The sequence below is a fragment of the Camelus dromedarius genome, chromosome 5 (assembly GCF_036321535.1).
Source record: "Camelus dromedarius isolate mCamDro1 chromosome 5, mCamDro1.pat, whole genome shotgun sequence".
Lineage (NCBI taxonomy): Eukaryota > Metazoa > Chordata > Mammalia > Artiodactyla > Camelidae > Camelus > Camelus dromedarius.
In genome coordinates, this window is record NC_087440.1 from 66,516,847 (window position 1) to 66,537,222 (window position 20,376).

Sequence of the window (20,376 nt, forward strand, 5' to 3'; positions counted from 1 at the left end):
GAGTAGATCTGAACAATGTTAACACATGTGCGATGACATTATTTAGAAACATTTTCCAATTCCCAAAAGGCACCCACTCCCTCCTAAGATGGCGTCCTGTCCTTCATCTCTTGTTCTGTAATACTAGGCAAAGATAAAGGTGAAACCCATATGGAATGGAGGTGGAAGACTCAAAGGTGAATAGGAAGAAATAAATCATATTCAAATGGTTACATTTTTCCATTGCCTAAGCACTCCCTTTTGAGGCTGGTGGTTTTTCTTCATTTCAGTCAATTTTTTAAAGGCAGCCTTTCTTAACATCAACTTTTAATAGCTCACTTGCAGCAACTGTGGTGCCATCTCATTTTGGTTAGATTTAATCTCCTCATTGCAATCCACGGAACTCTGACCCCCTTGTTCTAAAAGACAAGACTGAATAAACAACCTTTTCTACCCTATATCCCTTTACATCTTTCATTCATTTCTTGATGAGGCGTCCTGAGAGAGCATACTCAGTAGAAAGATGTGGTTTTCAGGGCTAGGTCACTTCCTTGGCCAGAAGAATCTGTTTTATTAGGAGTTATTTATGGACCTTTCTGAAAAAATGGACTTTGGAAATCATCTCCCACAAGCCTTCAAAAAGAACCCTAATCATGTCCAAAGAGTATGCCTATATTTGCTTCCCTTTATCCCCTGCATAAATTCTCCCATGCTTTAGAAACAAAGAAGAGCCCAGGCAGAAGCAGCTGATTACCAACACTATCTTCTATCAACCTGTTTTCTAATCCAGCATACCAAGATTCTGCTTGCAACCCTGGCTGTTTTCTCAGATATCTTTCATGCCGTGCCCTCTCCTCTTTTGTACTATCTCCTGTTGAACTCTTCTTCAGCCTTTGAAGCCTCACTGAGGAGCTCAGTGAGGCAAAGACGGTATCAATTTAAGGGGGAGTAACATTAAAGGCACAATGAACCTGTGCTGTAAATGTATTCCAAAGCCCTTTGTGCCATGGGAGGAATTCTGTCCACCCAGGCTTCTCTTCTCATCATCCAAATTATAAAAACTAGGGGTAGGTGCTGCCTTGACCAAAATCTGAACCCCATCTCCTTTGAGAACTAGAGCTTTGGTCAAGAGGGTCACCAAATTGACAAGAAAAGGGTTCATGGTGGTGACAGAAAACAGCATACAGTGGGTATCAAAAAACCCACCACCTCTGCACCTAGAGTTTCATAAATAAGAATGTTCAAGGGCAGACATGTTTCTTTCCCTACTAAGAAATACAGTTGATTCTGTCTGTATTTTTCCCCCCATTTCTTTTCATTTGATTGTCAAACTTTCTCTTTAGAACACATTGTCTTGAAGCTAGGGCCTGGGTTGCAAACATACTGTTTGGAATTTCCTTTAATGATAAGCAGAGGTTTCAGAAAACACCTGCCTGTGCAAGACAAGCTCTTTGAAAGAGTGAGGGTAAAAAAACAAAGAAAGAAAGGAAAAAGAAAGAAAGAGTGAGGGTGAAAGGAAAAAAAAACCCTAACACACTACTGAAGATTATACCACAGGATTTATTCACAACAATAGTAGAAAAGCCTGGTGGCTGCAAATGACACCTACCCTGTGCTGCACTCTCAGGGACACAGCATAGCCTGCATTACGAAAGAGGTCTACAGCATCCTGGTGCAGCAGGTTCTTGAGGTCTTGACCATTTACCTGTCCAAAAACAGCAACGGAAAGTAGTAAGACAGCTAGAATGTGAACACTCATAAGTCAAAGATTTACTTTCATGTGATCAAAGATTTAAACAACCAACTCCTACCGAGCAAATTCCAAGGGCTAGGAGAACAGGTAATGTTACTTAGAACTCAGAGTAACTTTTTTCATTTTCAAAGCTAGGTTTTCCTAGAACTGAGGTTGCACTGGCCATCTAAAGAGCACCTAAGTTTAAAAACAAACCAAAAAAAGGAGTCTCTCCTTTCTCTTAGCTCCTACTGCCTGTCTTGTTTGGACACGTGGTATTCTATTAACTTGTGTTTGTATGTCTTCCAGGAGCAACAGCCTGCATCCCTGCAGCTAGCATGCTCTTCCAGGCTACCACTCTACCCTTTCTATATCTAATCCCTGGCATTGCCAGCTTTCGCTCTGGAAATATAACTCCTGGAAGCTCTCCCACCATTTAGTCTGATGTGGTACAAACCTACTAGCCCCTTTTATTGCTCTTGTTCTATTGTGAACAATTTCCCTTCATTCCACGGATACTCCTACCCTCCTCAAATTTACTAAAAACCGTATTTCTGTGATGATACAACTTCTAAAGAATGTTTCAGTGAAGGTGAGTCCTGACGCTTAAAGGAGAGAGCTGTGAAGCATTCAGGTATTAATACTTCTCAGTGTCAGGAGTGACACCGGCCACAAGTGTTATCTAGTCTATGCTGCATTCAGTGACACAGCATAGCCCACTTTATGCAAGATCTACGTATCTTTTATACACGTCTGTGTCAGCAACGGCAACAGCAGCAAGAACATCTAATGTATTTTTTGGTAGGTTCTGTGCTATATGCTTTACATACATTATCTAATTTAAATACTCACAATAATCCTATGAGGTACATACTGTTTTTATCTTACTTCCACGGGTGAAGAAACTGAAGCTTACCAAGGTTAGGTAACTTAACCCAAAGTCACAGTAAGTGTAGCAGTTAGGGCTATGGTTTTCACAGCCCGGAAGAAAGACTAAAGTGCTCTTGCATTTTACTGTTCCTTCTGCACTATTATTCCTTCACCTTGACTCACCAACCATTCTTTCCTCAGCCGAAGCTCAAGCCATTGACTTATTCAACCTTCTCATCTTCCTTGTCACAGTCTTCCTTCTCCAAAGAGGTTCATAATTGTCTCTCCGTTCTATTTCCTGCCAATAACCCTGACTGAACTAATCTATCAGCACTTTGGCCTTATAAATTGTCTACCTTCCCAAATTAAACACTTCCAGCTCTAGTTCATTCTAGTCACCAACTGGCATAAGCCTTGGACTACAACATTAGGCATGCTTCAGCCCCAATATCTCAAACTCCTTAAAAAAACAAAACAAAACAAACAAACAAAAACCCTGACCATGATTTCTACTCTCTTCACAATTCCTATGCCTCTGTGAATTTCCTCTTTATCCTCATCAGAGCCTTCTACACATCTAAGAGCTCCTGTTATCTCAACAAAGCACTTGGAAAACTATTAGAATCCCTTATCCACATGATCTTCTGCCATCTTTCCAGTCCTGGGCAACATAATGCATTTACTTTCCTTATCATCATTGAGTTTAATATTCATAGAGAAAGATACGTAGTCACACTCTCCACCACAGATCCATGCTAGCTGGCTCCTGTTGTACCCTTACAATCCTTCTCATCCGGTGAGCTCCCTAATAAATATGCAGTGCTAGCTGTTTAAGACCTTTTCTACCATCAAACCCCAACTCCAACCCCATCTCTCTTCTCAGCAGATTTCTTCGCCTTATCTTTCTCGAGAATGTTGAGAACTTTTGACAAACACTCTCTCCACTTTCCTTCCTTTCCCCTCAGAGTTTCTTGATATCCTCTTAGTGCCGCTTTCCCCTTATTTCTGAATTAGATCTATTTCCTTCGTCAAGGCTAACCCACTTACTAGTGCTCTCGATCATATTCTTTGCAGCCTCCTTACAGAACTTAAGCAGTCACTTACTTCTCTCGATTCCTAAGTTATTACCACTTTCTGCTCCTTCTCAACTAAAATCATCTATTAAAAAAATACTAATATTTCTTGGAGCCCACCATCACCCTCCTCCCACCTTCTCTCCTCTTTCAATGCAAATCTTTTTGAAAGAACTGTCTGCATGCACTGTCCCCACTTCCCCAGCATCCATTTACTCTTTATTTCCTTGTGTTCTCAGTACATGGGGGGGGGGGTAGGGTAGAGGGGAGCACATGCTGTCCTGCTAGTCAGCAGTAATTTCCAGTCACCAAGTCCTATAGCCCTTCTTTGGTCTTCAGACCATCTCCTCCCTGTTGCAGTTCTCTTCTGTCTTAACTTATGAACACTTAGATTTCTTGAACTCTTCTGCATCCCTTCCTTTCTTTTTAATGTAAGTAAATACAAATATTCCTCAGTATCAGCAGTCCTCTGTTCTCTTCTCTCCCATGTTGACTTTTCACAACTCCAACTATAATCTGCACGACAACTCCCTCACTTTTATCCCTACTACTACTTTTGGATTTGCTGATTTCCTGCTGGGTACCTGTATGGGATATTCTGCTAGATCCCAACTCAACATATCCAAGGCCTCTTCATTATTTCCCACAAAACCATGCTATACCAGCTGACTTCCTTCTTATTCCCACTACCATTCCTTCAGACTAAATTTTTGGTAATATTTTAAAACTCTCTCCACTCTGTCAATTTATATACATGCAATATATCACCAACCCCTGTAGTCTAACATGATGACATTCCTCATATGCTATTTTCTTTCTGTTGCCTCTCTCTTTAGGTTACGAATACTCTTAGCTGAACTACTGTGATCATCTTCTCTCTGCTGTACGTTCCCCTGGGTCCTTCCCCATTCTAACCTTCAAACCCTAGGTCCCCAGACCAACCTTCCTAAAGTACATTTTTGTTCATACCACATTACTGCTCAAAACCAAAAACCAAACTGGGAGCAGGGGAAGAAAGAGTGCATGCCCAATTTCTCATTCTGGTATGCAAAGTCCTCCAGGAAATGACACCAACCTACCTTCCCAGTTTAACCTTTCAGCATTCCCTTTCACACTTCCTGTGCTCTAACTAAGTCATACAACTCACTGATCCTAGGACATAAAACATATATTCTTACCCTCATACCTGTGTTACCTCAACTTCATACCTCACTTAACTAGCCCATGTGATAACCATATTTCTCATTCTGAAGAAATAGATACTTTTCTCTCAGGGGCAGACAAATAAGTCAGTGACACAGTCTTGTCACCGAATGCCAAAGATGTCATAGCTTCATATCAGAGCCAAGTTTCATGGAATGCAAGTGGGAGAATGCAAGTGGGAGAACTGAGTCACTACATGACAATCAGTGACAGGAATACTGAGCTCAAAGTAGTATCTGACCAACAGTCAGTACTCACTGCCAAGAGACCCTGTGTATTTATTATCATGTCTGGAGCTGCCTATTCATTTTATATGTACTAACTTATTTCACCTTCACAACAGTCCTGTATATTTTGTAAGTAATAAAACTAGAGAGGCATACAGAATGGAAGTAGCAAAACTAGGATTCAAACTCAAGCAGCCCAGGCCCCAAAGCTTCACTTAAAAACACTAAGCTTTAGAAACTTACATTTTAGGCAAGGATTTTATTCCAGTAACCTATTGCTATCCACCACACTGATGTTGCAAACTGAATTTTTATTGGTTTTGCAGTTTCATTTTTATCTAATATGTTGTACATTAAAAAATTTGAGTTGTGTAAAAATACGAGATATTTATGTTAGTATTTTTATTCATTTTTATATACTGAAATAGCATTCATATTTTCAAAAAAGCAATTTATTTAAATGCCACTTCTTTGACCTGGCCTTTCCAGATAACTGCGCTAGATGTGATCGATTAACTTAACTTTGATTCTCCATACTATGTAACTACCTTAAAGCTCAAACTGAGCTCTGTCTTCTAACACTTTACATTCTACTGTAAATAGAGAGGTTGGATCTCAACTCATGATTATAACACCTATAATACCTGAATAGTGCTTTGAATAACACTCGAGTGTAATAAATTGATTTCCTGAGGTTTGGCCACAGAGTACAGCCTGCAAAAGCCATACCTACACAAAGCTTGGTGGACATATTTATTGATATAACACGAAGCTGAAAGGCCTGAACTCTAATAGCAGCTCTACCTGCCAATGATTTGGTGTGTCATCCTAGTCCTCATGTGAGTTTCCTTTTGCTAACATGGAAGGAAGACATTGGATGACATCAGGCAGAAGAAGGGCAAAGGGCACAGGGCAGTTAAAAAAAAAAAAAAGACCCAAACAAGAGGCCTTTTAGAAATGCAAAGGGAATTTCTTTTTAAAGTATCATTTCTTATCCTTTGCCCAAGGTAAACCATCCCCATAAAACAAACTAGGATTCTTTCTCCCCTGACAATATCATCTCTCTACTCCAAAGCCGAACTTGCTTTCCAATATTTATCTCCTCTAAGTATTTTTACAGATCCCAGCTCATATAAACTAACCTCCAAGTTCTGTAGATTTTGCCCTTAAGGTGGAATTAACTCTGTCACCATCCTTACTAACACAGACCAGAGATTCTCAAAGTAGGGTCACAGGATCAGCAGCATTAACTGGGAACTCGTTTAAAGTGCAAATTATCAGGCCCCATCCTAGCAATCTGAGCTTTAACAAGCCCTCCGGGTAATTCTGAAGTTTGAGTTAGCTGTAACCTAAACTGTCTGCAAGTTTTCTCCATACCCAGCTTACTTACCCTATTTAATACAGTCTATGCATTCACGATTTCATCAGTGATTTTCAATTTTCAGAGTAGTAATTTTTCAAATATAGGTCTGCTGATCTATTATAGAAGCTAGTGAAGTCAATCAGTGGGCCTAGACCAGTATTTAATTTCAAAAAGGTGAAATTAGAAGAAGACACGACATAGAATGCATCACATATAGAAGAGGTAAGTATTATTTTGTTTGACTTTGCGTCCATGGTGTGTGGGCGTGCACGTGTGGGCACAAGCACCTGAGTGTATTTCCTATTACAGGTCAAAATGTTTCAAAACGTTTGAAAAGCATTTGCCTACAGCAGTGCTTCCCAAATTTTATTCACAGGCTTACCCAAGGATCTTGTTCCAATGCAGATTTTTATCTCACCGGGTCCTGGGAAGGTTCCTGACACTGCACTTGTAACAAGCTCCCAGGTGATGGCCAGATGGTCTTTGGTGCTCACTTTTAGTACCAAGAGCTATTCAACTGAGAAACAGAATACTTACAATACTGCTACACTTGCTACTTCGGTTTCCTTAACTCATGGCATTGTAAGTTGTATTAAACCTGAGGTATGAAGATTTGCAAAACGCTAGAAAATTCTGCTGACTGAATAGTCAAGAGTTGGGATGGTGGTATTCTAGTTAACCGATGGGGAGACATAATTTTTTGCTTTAACTATGGCTATTATCAGTCTTATTAAAAATGAGTTTCCTATTTCCTGCCTTAGGAAAGGAGTAAACTGAGTTAAAATTAGTTTTCTTTGATGATGAATAATTTTGAACTGCCTTAGGATACTCTAACATCATCTTAGGATAGTTATGTAGTTAGGATCCTAAGATAATGTTAGTTACTGGAGCTCTAACTATAGAATAACATAAATGTAACAATGCAGAGAATGAATGGGCTCAATTTAATAAGCACTGACCTTAGATCATACTCTGGATGTTTTCATTTTTTCCCCAAGATCTTGAAATGAATTACAATTTGGGGGAGGGCAGAGACCAGTCTTTCATTTTCTTTTAATTTTCCGTAACACCTGGCACAGTGCTCTGCAGGCCATCAAACAATTAATAAATGCTGATAACTACTCAACTCTTTCATTCACCAAATTAAGAACTGTGTTGCAAGAGAATACGAAAGGTAGGTGACTAACAGTCCAGTCCATGCCATTCTGTTATATAACGGGTTTGGCCAAAATGGAACATCAATCTGTACCCTGTAATAATCAGCTATATCACCTTGAAGTTACGAGCTTCATTAAACATGCAGAGTTCACTGAGAGTTGACTATTCTTGACTATCTACCTCTCTTCATTTAGGCAGACACACAGGGGAAACGAGAAACCTAGATAGTTTATTTTTAACAAAAATAAAATTTCCCCAGGTTCCCTGGTAACCTACAAAAGTATTAAACCATCCTCAAAAAAAAACCATCCTCACCATCACACACACAAAAGTGAGCTTTGGGTGAGGAATTTCTAAGCCCTCATCTCAACTTCAGGTCTTTTCTTCTGTTGGTAATATCTGTTTTTACTTCATGATTGTCAGCTGCAACAGGGTCTTACAAATCATTTACATTCATTAGTTAAAGAAACGTCTTTCTTTTTTTTTTTCCTCAGTTTAAAACCATCCACAGTGATCACAAAAAATTAAGTTTCACTTTTGATGAGGAAGGAGAAACTGCACAATTTATCATGAAGTTATTTAATTTTAGAACTTGAAATTAATATAAAACATGGGCATTCTTTAGGGAGGAATGGAAAGATTAAATAGTCAATAATAACTCACGAGAGATCTAGATCACTTAATGCTTCCTCTATGAGTTACCGCAAACGGGTATGTACTAAGGAAAGGGCGTATTCTTAGTCTGATTATCTAGCAACAGGTAAAAGAAAGAGTTGGGGCAAATTTTACAACATAGAAGAGTGACCATGCGAAGAGGATAGAGAAGCCTGTAAAGAATAAATGGGAATATAGGCTAATAAATATTTTAGCATCATTTTATAGACTCCAAAGCCAATAAATGAGCACTTAAGTAGATCAAAGAGATAAAGTGAGCTCAGAAACAGATGGAACCATTAGTAAACCTAACAAGTTCACTTAAGGATAGAGGAGAATAGGATGGTGAGGCAATATTTCTTAAGAAATGGGATCTAGAATTTGAATTCTGGAGCAAACTCTTGGAAGGGAAACTGCAAGCAAAGAATATAGCCCTAGAGAGAATGCAGAGAATACGCTGGCTTTTCCCTCTTGCATATGCTCCAACCTTTTCTCTTTTCTCTGTCTTTTTCCTTTCCCTCCATATCTGACTTCTATTTTTGCCTTTTCTCTGGCATTTCTCCTTCTCTTCTTTCACTTATCTTTTCCTTAATTGGCCAGAACACAGACTTGAATCATTCTTCGTAATATGTCATATATATTTGTAGTATTTAGTATCTTGTAGAGATCTTTGTAATACTTCTTTTATTTCTCATATTTTGATAAAGTAAAATCCTCTTTACCATAAGTTTTAAAGTCAGATGAACTGAGTTTCTGAGACATCCACCTTTCTCTTCATTGACATTTATCTCCTAGCATACCCTTTTAAAAAAACTTGAGTGGCCTTCCAATAGTTTCTTTTCTCTATCAAGTGATGGCTCACATAAGGCTCCTTTTCTTGCTTTATGTCTAATAAATTCTCTCACATTGAGGTTTATGTCCTTTTGTTCCCTAATTCTACCCTTAACAGAAAAGACTAATTTCAGTTTTTATATAAAGTCATATATAAACTCTACTATTAACTCACCATGCAACTCCCTGTTTAAGATAACTAACCCTATTTCCATATTTACCTTTTAGGAGACAAATGGTATGCTGATTAAGAGTAAATGCTCCAAATTCAGCAGACCAAGCCCTCTGCCATTTACTTGTTGTATGACCTTGGGCAAGCTGTTTGACCTCACCAAGCCTCAGCTGCAAAACAGGCATAATAATTGTACTCACCTCATAGGGTTACTGTAATGTTAAATAAATTTGAAGTTCTTAGCACATCACTTGGCATATTAGTGTTCAAAAACGTTTAACCATTCTGATTTTTTAATAATTTACCTTTAACCAAAGATTTCTGAATAATATGCTCTCTTCTTAACCCTTATTTCAAGTCCCTCTTCACCATGGAGCCTGGTTCCCAATGTTCTGGAGAGAATGTGGTATGTGTCAAAACATTAAACTGTATAGTTTTTAACTACCTGCTATACTTTTATTTTAACAACCCATTTTCAAGTTTTCTTTAATGTATCACTTAAGCTGATTTCATGTTTTTAGAATGTATTTCTCCTGGGAGCAACAGGAAATCATCTGCTTCTAAAGTTAGGCAGATTATCACTGCCTGTTTCTCACAGATGAATAAAAGAGGGGCTACGAGAAACTTAATGGACTGTAAAGAGGCAAAACGATCAGTGAGCAGGACTGAGATGGGGCAGTACCATCCCTGATACTACTATTTATATTCCAGATTAGCCAACCTTTCTGGGTTGGCCTGAATTCTTAAATTGTTCCTTTGTTAAATATATGTTAAGCACTGTGCTAGGATGTAAAAGGTCAAAAAAAGATCTGGTCCCTGCCTTTGAGGAACTTCCACAAAATAAAACTAAGGGTTACTAAGTAGTAAGTGTCTTATTAGAGACTTGAGCAGAGTGAAATGGGAGCACAGTGGACAGATATCTAAATCAGACGGCATTCCAAATTTTCATCTTAATAATGAGGAAAAGGGTCTCTGAATCTAAAAGGACACTTAATTCCTACCTTCCTCTTTCGTCTCTTTTGGAGGGAAGGAAGACACACTTTAGGGGTTTAATCAACGAAAGGGAAGTGATAAAGTACAATAAAAGAATAACTATAAGTGTGGGTTTTAAGTCTCTTCCCCTCATATCAATCCCTCACCCTCCCTGTTTCATGTTGTTTGAAGTTAGGTAAATACCTTCACATTCTGGACTTAATTTGCCCTATCAAGTGAAGTAACATCCTCCATGCTCTATGGTAGGGCTGGAAAAGATGACTGATCAAGGTCCCTCCCACTGAACGCTACAATCTGGGTATTTCCAGATCTAAAAAGGCAGGCAGGAATCTTCCCAAGGAAGGGGCTGGGATAGGAACTAGGGTCTAGGGACCAAGGGACAGTGAAGGAGGCCGAAGCCAGTTCTCACCGAGAGGATCTTATCACCCTCCTGGAGCCGCCCATCCAGGGCTGCAGCACCATTTTCTTTGATGCGGCTGACGAAGATGCCACTGTCCTTGGAGACATACTGCTGATCCGTCCCACCGACGATGTTGAAGCCCAGCCCTAAGAAAATCATGGAGGAGTTGTGAAGGAGACAGAGGTGAAGATGAAAGAAAGGGACTAGAGAAGATCAGGAAAAAGAGAAAGGAAAGGCCTTGTGGGGAAGGGAGGCTGGTGAGTCAAGACTGTGACGTAGCCGGTGAGTAGTCATGGCAAGGTCAGTGATTAGTATCAACAACAGAGGACAGGAGTACCCAGAGTTGCCCACTCAGACCAGGTAGGACTGAAAATAAAATAATAAATAAACACAGTGATCAACATGGTTTGTTGAATATAAAGAAAGACCTGTGCTGAGCTCAGCAAAAAGATAATGGTGATTCTTGTAAGATGTGCTTCTGCTCACCTTTGATTTTGATTCTGTTGTTGGTACCGGGAAGACCCAAATCTTGACTCTCCTGTTTAGCTGTGTTCACGAGAACAAGCTATGCTTTTAACTAATTGGTAAATGAACTGTTCCTAATTTAGTGGCAGACAGATTCCCAACTAAACCTTCCCCTCTGTACTTCTCCCAACCTTGAGGAGAGTTTGTGTATGGTGGTGCTTTGGAAGAAATCGTCTGGGAGTTCATTTATTTATTTTTTCCTAGTTTGAACTGAGAGGGTAGTACTGTAGGTGCTGGCGGAAAACCTGGGAACTATAAAGGTAACTGGTGCTTCGTGACAGGACTAAATCACCAAATTCACTCTCCTTTCCTTTTCTACCTCAAGTGCGAACAATCACATACTTGGGTGCACAGGCTGCCAAGTTTATTCACTATAGAAAACTGACTACCCGCTGATTAGCAAGGACCCATTTCCCTAGCCCCTAGCAACCACCATCCTATTCTTCACTTCTGTGAATGACCATTTTAAAACAGGTATGAAACTTCAGTTATGCAACATGGAAGTTCTGAAAATCTGATGTCCGACGTTGTGCCTATAGACTGTAATGGTGTTATTGGACACGTAAGTATCCGTTGAGAGTAGATCTCGTTTAAGTGTCCTCACCACAACAGAATAAAACTGAACTAAAAAAAAAAAAAGAAAACTGACTACCAAAGTACTATTTCCATGGACCAACCACTAAGTTGTGGAAGGATTTCATTTACAAAATGATCGTTATAAAGGGATTTTATCTATGCATTAAAAAGAAAAGGGGGAGAAAAGTAACTTCCCTAGGGCCTTCTTTATGTCAGGCACTGTAGAATTCAAAGCCACAGTGCAAAGAAAGGAGATAGTTTGGAAATAACGGAAAAGCAGAAATCTGGTGGCACAATTGGAAGGAACTGCCATAATCACTAGCCTACTTCTGGTTTTAATAGAAAACCAGTACTTAAAGGGATACATATGTGGGCTTTCTAAAAAGCCCACATTGGTGGGACGAAAGCTTGTAAGTGAAGCTCACAATATCAACATCAGCACTAGTAAATCAATCTGTGCTTTAGGAAAACATATGGCCAAAGAAAGCAGCAGCAGGAAACATCTGATTTAAATAACATACCTCCTGTACAGAGTGTCTGCAGCTAGAGAATGCAAAGGATTTAAGACACAGGACAGTAAGAGCTACTACAGGCAGATGTCTATTTCAACTTCCTTAAAGGGTAGGGTATAAAAATATAAGTTACTAAATGGCTTCTCTCAGAAAACTCCTACTTTTTATCACAGTGGGTGGGAGGTGTTGGAAAGGGGATGCGAGGTAGTTGACCGCGATAAGATAGGTAAGATAAGATAGGTGGGGCCTGAAATAACTTCAAGACCCCGACAGTTTTGAGCAAGGGGGTTGAGGCCAACCAGCCTCTCTCAGTACTAGAAAAAAATATCTGGAGAAAATCTTTCAGTGAAATCCAACATCCTCACCAAACGCTAGCTGCCTCTGGGGATCTTGGGAACAGGAAGTATGTGTTAAGCAGTGGAATGTAATATAGTAATCAGAAAGAGAGGGGACTCTGCTACTGGTTATTTAAAGCTGCAGAACAGTGACTAAAAATGGAGAGTAGAAAAAAACTTAAATATTTTTTCTATACACAAGTATAGTCTACTCCTTTCCCTGCCCACCCCCCCCACCACAATCACATTATATAGGCATGTTTATAACCATGCTTATTGCTACTTGAATTGTAAATGGACCATACCACTTTACATGAGAACTTCTGGACTGACACAAAGTCTCTTTCTTCAGCCACAACATTTACAAATTGAATTTACCTATAATTCAAAGCCTTGCTGCAATAATCGGGAGTCACTGAAGCACTAAGTAGCAAGATTACTAATTCAAACCTGGGCCCCAGAGATACCTACATAATCCTCAGTTCATTGGTTCATTAAAACCTATAGATCATTTACTATGTGTCAGGCACTGTGTCATATTCTGAGGAAGACATAAAGCTAAACTGGACAGTCCCCTGCTTTAACAACAGAGAAGTATCCTTTTCCCTGTCCCTTTCAGATTCAGCAGAAGCAAATAACAGTTAGAAGACTGGTCACAAATTCAACTCCATAACTTAGATTTGTGGACTTAAACAAGTTAGTGTAACTCTGATCCTCGGATTCCTCTTCTGTAACATAAGGACGACAAATTCTGTCCTCTCTACTTCAAAAGGTAGTTACTAGGCTCCAATAACATAAAATCTAGAAAAAAAAAAGTCCTTTATAAACTATAGCAGTTGCCATATTGAGTAGCTTGCACTAAGAGTCATTGTCCATAAACTAGTAGTGCCTACTACAGCCCCAAATTAGTCTGATGGAGAAAGGATGAAACACATACAAAGTACAAATGTGAAAAGTCCTGAAATATAGGAAAACAAAGAGATTAAAAAGTGTTTTCATCTATTAATAGAACAAGACTGGTTTGAAACTCAGACTTACTGACATTCAGGATGTCTGTTACCTGTGAGCCAGATACCGCCCTCAAGAGTGGTTTCTAGCAATGGTGGTATTAAAACATGCAGTAATCAGTCCAGCACATGCACCAACCAATTGTAACAGATGTCAGCTGGGAATAAACAGGAGGGGAAGGGCTATCCCAGTATATAACTGCTGATTATTGGCTAGCTCCTAGGAAAATCTTCCATAAATACTGTGGACCACCTATCCTGGTTTGTCTGGGAATCTTGATATACACCTGTTATCCCAGTGTAATTAAAATACTCCCCTTCAATTTCAAAAGCATCTCAGTTTCGACCAATGTGGTCACCCTATCTATCAAGGGTAACGTAACAATATGTTAATTGCAGTAATGTTTTGTGGTAGTGAGGAACTGATAGTAATTTAGGTGTTCATCCTGTGGGAAAAGGTAACTAAGAGGCAGAAGTTAGAAGCACTGAATAATCATACATAAAGTAACAGAGTTTTAAAATGTAATGCTGATACTAGTGGTACAAAACCTTCTTACGAATTAAAAACATATACACGTACAACAGTATTATCTATTTACAAAAATGCAAGCATATCTAAGGATATGTAAAGACACATTAGAGAGGTTATCTACAATGTGGGGGAAGGATGAGGTTTAGAGATGAAGGGTAAAATAAAACCAAAGAGGGATCTTGCATGTACTGATGATGACAATGTACTATGGAGTCAAATGGTATAATGGATTCAGTTCTTGGCATCCACTATCCAAAAGGGGTTGAAGGGAGAGGGAGAAAGAAAAAGACTGGGACTCAACAGGCTTCTTAAAAAAGGGAGTGAATAAAAATATACTACATAGTGAATACTGGTTAAAATGTGCCAAAATTTTTTTAAATGTGACAAGATTAAAATGAGTTTCTTGGTTTCTAATTTAAAAGAGAAGTCTAAATGCAGAAAAAGTAAAGATGTCATAAGAATGACACCACCATAGGACTGGAGAGAAAGAAAAGTGTGCCTAGTATAAGAACCTTGGAAAAGGAAACAAGAAATGCCTTCCCGTGGACTCCTCCTGTCTTCAGGTCTGCATCTGGAGCTTGTTTATGAATAAGAGCAGCAATAGCAGCAGCAACAATTAATATTTACTGAGCATCTAGTATGTACCAGATACCATGCTATGCACTGTATATACATTATCTCATTTAATCCTCAACAAACACATGCACTCACATTTTACAGCTGAAATTAAAGTGTGAGGCATGAAGAGATTAAGTAACTTTATATAAGGTCACCCAGTTAGCTCTGCAAAATCAACACACTAAGTTAGGATGTTTGATTGCAAATGTGAGTTTTAAACCATTTTGCTATACTGTATCTTTGTAGAAAATATGGACAACTGCTTTAGAAAAAGAAGTCTGCCAAGTCAACCTGTCTTTGGGCTGGCATGAATGAGCAATGCTGGGATAATGCTGCAGAATAGTTCTCAAGGGTTATATATTCCAGAGGAAGAATTGGTCATTCCAGAGTTCAGTCACCTTAGTCAGAGTCCCTATTGCTTATTATCAGGACAGAGAAGGAAAAATCCTTCATTTTATTCAGATTCTTGTCTATAAAATCTAAAGTTTATAAAGTCAAAGACCAGTTTCACATTTTCACTACGTGCTGTTCTGGAAATAAGAGTAATTCTGGACATAATTAAAATGAAACAAAATAGTCCATTAACACCAATGATGATGGCCACTTGTTGCATTATAAACACCAGACTGATAAACACTCTACTTTCCCCCTATTGCCCTGAAGGGCTTTTCTACCCAAAGATAATCTCACTAATTTTCTCTAGACATCAATCAAACTCTATTGGTCACACAACCCGCTACTCATTTAATCATTTTGTGGTAAAATATATGTAACATAAAATCAAACTACTGGACAAACAACTCACTGTTTAAAGGTAAAATATATGCAACATAACATTTAACATCTTAACCATTTAAATTTTTTACATCTTAAAAAATTTTTTTGTTGGGGGCGGTAATTAGGTCTATTTATTCATTTTTAATGGAGGTACTGGGTATTGAACTCAGGACCTCGTGCATGCTAAGCATGCACTCTACCATTGAGCTATACCCTCCTCTCTTTTAACCATTTTAAAGTGTATAATTCAGTGGCATTAAGTACATTCACAGTGAAGTGCAACTACCACCACTATCCATATCCAGAACTTTTTCATCACATCAGACAGAAATTCTGTATCCATTAAAAAGTAACTCCTTACTTCTCCCTCCCCTTAGCTCCTGGTGACTTACCTCTATTATACTTTGTCTCTGTGAGTTTGTCCATTCTATATACCTCATATAAGTGGAATCATACAGTATTTGTTTTTTGTGTCTTGCTTATTTCACTTAGCATAATGTCTTCCAGGTTCATCCATGCTGTAAGGCATCTCACAATTTCCTTCCTTTTAAAGGTTGAATAATATTCCACTGCATGTATATATCACATTTTGTTTAGTCAACCATCAATGGACATTTGGTTGTTTCAACATTTTCACTGTTGTGAATGCTGATATGAAACTGCTGTACAAGTGTCTGAGGTGTTGCTTTCAGTTCTTTTGGATATATATCTGGGAACTGAATTGCTGGATCACATGGAAAATCTGTTTTGAGGAACTGCTCAACTGTTTTCTATAGCAGCTGCATCACTGTACATTCCAGACAGCAATGCCCATGGTTCCAATTTCTCCACATCCTCACCAATATTTGTTGTTTTCATTTATGGTGGTGGTGGTGGGGTTGGCTAATAGTCATTCTAATGAATGTGAAGTGGTATCTCATTGTGGTTTTGATTTGGATTTCCCTAAGGCTAGTGATGTTGAATATCTTTTCACGAGCCTATTGACCATTTACATATCCTCTTTGGAGAAATTCTCTTCAGGCCCTTTGCTTATTTTTGAATTGTTGTTGTTGTTGCTGTTTTTTGGTGGCGGGGGCAGGGGTTGTTGCTGAGTTATAAGAGATCTTTATATATTCTGGGTATTAATTAATCCATTATCAGATATATGATTTCAAATATCTTTTCCCATTCTGTGGGTTATCTTTAACTTTCTTTATAGCGTCTTTTGATTCATAAATTTATTAATTTTGATAAAACCCAATTTGTTTAATTTTCTTCTTTTGTGCCTGTGCATTTGATGTCACATTGAAAAAATGATCACCAAATCCAATGTCATGAAGAATTTTCCCCTAACTTTTCTTCTAAGAGCTTTAGCTCTTCTAAGAATCTTAGCTCTTATATTTAGGTGTCTGATATATTTTTAGTTAGTTTTTGTATATGATGTAGGGCAAGGATCCAACTTCATTCTTTTGCATTTGGATATCCAGTTTTCAACATCATTTGTTGAAAAGACTCTCCTTCCCCCCACCAAATGGTCTTGGTGCCCTTTCAATAATCATTTGACCATGTATGAGAGGGCTTATTTCTGGGCTCTCTATTCTATTCCATTGCTCTCCGTATCTGTCCTTATGTCAGTACCACACTGGAATACTGTAGTTTTGCAGTAAGTTTTGAAATCAGGAAGTTGTGAGTCCCCCAATTTTGTTCTTTCTTTTCAACGTTGCTCTGGCTATTGGGGGTCCTTTGAGATTTCATAAAAGTTTTAGGATGGGATTTTCTATTACTGTAAAAAAGATTAACGAGATTTTCAGAGAGATAGAATTGAGTCTGCAGATCACTTCGGATAGTACTGTCACCTTAACAATATTAAGTTTTCTAAGCCATGAATGTGGAATGTATTTCCACTTATTCATGTCTTTAATTTTTTTCAGCCAAGTTTTGTAGTTTTCAATGTACAAGTTATTGCCTCTCTGGTTACATTTATTTATAAATACTGGATTATTACTTTTTAACACCTTTATTATGGGATAATTCCTGTACATTAAACTACACATATTTCAAATGTACAATTTGATGAATTTTGACAGATGTATACATCCATGAAATCACCACCACATCAAGATAGCTAACATTTCCATCACTCCCCAAGAGGTGCAAATTTTCAACTCCCGATTTACCCCTTCCCACCCTCTTCTCCCTTGGTAACCATAAGTTTGTTTTCTATGTCTGTGAGTCTGTTTCTGTTTTGTAGATAAGTTCATTTGTGTCCTTTTTTTTTTTTTTTTTTGGAGATTCCACATATAAGCAATATCGTATGGTACTTTTCTTTCTCTCTCTGGCTTACTTCACTTAGAATGACAATCTCCAGGTCCATCCATGTTGCTGCAAATGGTATTATTTTATACTTCTTTTTTTTACAGCTGAGTAGTATTCCATTGTATGTATGTATGCGTATGTGTGTATATACATGTGTATATATATATATATCACATCTTCTTTATCCAGTCATCTGTAAATAGACATTTGGATTATTGTTGATGGTATTATAAATGGAAGTGTTTACTTAATACCCTTTTTAGACTGTTCACATATAGAAATTCAACTGACTTTATGTGTATCTTGCAGCTCTGCTAAGTTTGTTATTAGTTCTAAGTTTTTTTGTGTGGAATCTTTAGTTTTTTACATACAAGGTCATATCATTTCGAAACCGACAAAGGCTTGATCTCCAGAATATATAAGCAGCTCATACGACTTAATAAGAAAAAAACAAACAACTCAATCCAAAAAATGGGCAAAAGACCTAAACAAGCAATTCTCCAAGGAAGAAATACAAATGATCAATAGGCACATGAAAAAATGTTCAATATCACTACTTATCAGAGAAATGCAAATCAAAACTACAATGAGATATCACCTCACACCAGTCAGAATGGCCATCATTCAAAAATCCACAAATGACAAATGCTGGAGAGGCTGTGAAGAAAAGGGAACCCTCCTACACTGTTGGTGGGAATGCAGTTTGGTCCAGCCACTGTGGAAAACAGTATGGAGATTCCTTAAAAGACAAGGAATAGACTTATCGTATGACCCAGGAATCCTGCTCCTGGGCATATATCCAGAAGGAACCCTACTTCAAAATGACACCTGCACCCCAATGTTCATAGCAGCACTATTTACAATAGCCAAGACATGGAAACAGCCTAAATGTCCATCAACAGATGACTGGATAAAGAAGAGGTGGTATATTTATACAATGGAATACTATTCAGCTGTAAAAACCGAAAACATAACACCATTTGCAGCAACATGGATGTCCCTGGAGAATGTCATTCTAAGTGAAGTAAGCCAGAAAGAGAAAGAAAAATACCATATGAGATCACTCAAAAGTGGAATCTAAAAAAAAAACAAAAACAAAAACATAAATACAAAACAGAAACAGACTCATAGACATAGAATACAAACTTGTGGTTGCCAAGGGGGCAGGGAGGTGGGAAGGGACAGACTAGGATTTCAAAATGTAGAATAGATAAACAAGATTATACTGTATAGCACAGGGAAATATATACAAGATCTTATGGTAGCTCACAGAGAAAAAAATGTGATAATGAATATATGTATTGTGCTCTACACTGGAATTTGACACAACATTGTAAAATGATTATAACTCAATAAAAAGTGTTTTAAAAAAAAAAGGTCACATCATTTGTAAACAGAAACAATTTTTCTTCTTCCTTTCCAATTTATATGTCTTTGACTTTTCTTGCCTAACTGTTCTGGAAAGAATTTCCAACACCATGTTGAATAGAACTGGGAAAAGCAAGCATACTTGTCTTGTTCCTGATCTTAGAAGAAAAGCTTCCACTCTTATATCATTGAGTATGCTGTATCCACATATGGATTGACACATATATGACCTTTATCAATGTTGAGGCAGTTTCCTTGTACTCCTAGTTTGTTGAATGGTTTTAAAATGTAATTGTGCTGAATTTTCTCAAATGCTTTTTCTGTATGTTAAGATGATCATGTGGGTTTTTTCCTTCATTCTACTAGTATGTTGTGTTACATGAACTGATTTTCTTATATTGAACCATCTCACTTCTCTGAGTCACTTCTCTCTCAGTAATTTGATATAATAAGTAAATAGAAAAATCAGTAAAAATATAACACTTGAACAACATTTAGAATCAAATTGACCTAGTTTACCTTTCAAGAACAATGTCCTCAGCAACTATAAAATAAACATTCTTTTGTAGGGCACATATTGACCGAAGGTCTATAAAGTCAGTCTCAACAGATTTCAAAAGATAGAAATGAATAGAAGTCAGTAACAATAACTGTATTAGTCTCCTTGGGCTGACATAACAAAATACCACAGATGGAGTGACTTAACAGAAATTCTGTTCTGGTGGCTTAGGAAGTCCAAGATCAAGGTACCAAGATAGATTTCACTCTAAGGCCTCTTCTCTTAACTTGTAGGGGGCCATAATCTTGCTCTCTGGTCCCAGGACTTCCTTGTGTATGCACGAAGAGAGTGAACCCTCTGAGTCTCTTCCTAGAAGGACACTAATTCTATAGGATCGTGGCCCCATCATTATAACTTCATTTAACCTCAGTTACTTCAATAAAGGCCTTATTTCCAAATACAGTCACATTAGAGGTTAGGGCTTCAACATATGAATTTTGGAGGGACACAAACATTGTCCTTAACAATAAGATATCTAAAAAATCCCTACATGTTTGGAAAATACATAACCTCTGACTTTAAAGATGAAATTATAAGGGAATATAGAAAACATTTTAGTTGAAAGACAATGAAATCAAAATATATTAAAAATTTTGGGACACAATTAAAAACTAACT

At 37.9% G+C, this 20,376-nt stretch overlaps 1 protein-coding gene across 1 annotated transcript in view; it reads right to left on the bottom strand.

Moving 5' to 3' along the window:
* The window catches only part of SYNJ2BP (synaptojanin 2 binding protein), a 33,093-nt gene that overhangs the window by 2,180 nt on the left and 10,537 nt on the right, over positions 1 to 20,376 (bottom strand). The window contains exons 2-3 of the mRNA XM_010976582.3: positions 10,665 to 10,801; positions 1,589 to 1,684 (exon numbers count right to left, since the gene is read on the bottom strand). Coding sequence (XP_010974884.1) covers positions 1,589 to 1,684; positions 10,665 to 10,801 — 233 coding nt within the window. The remainder of the gene's footprint in view (positions 1 to 1,588; positions 1,685 to 10,664; positions 10,802 to 20,376) is intronic.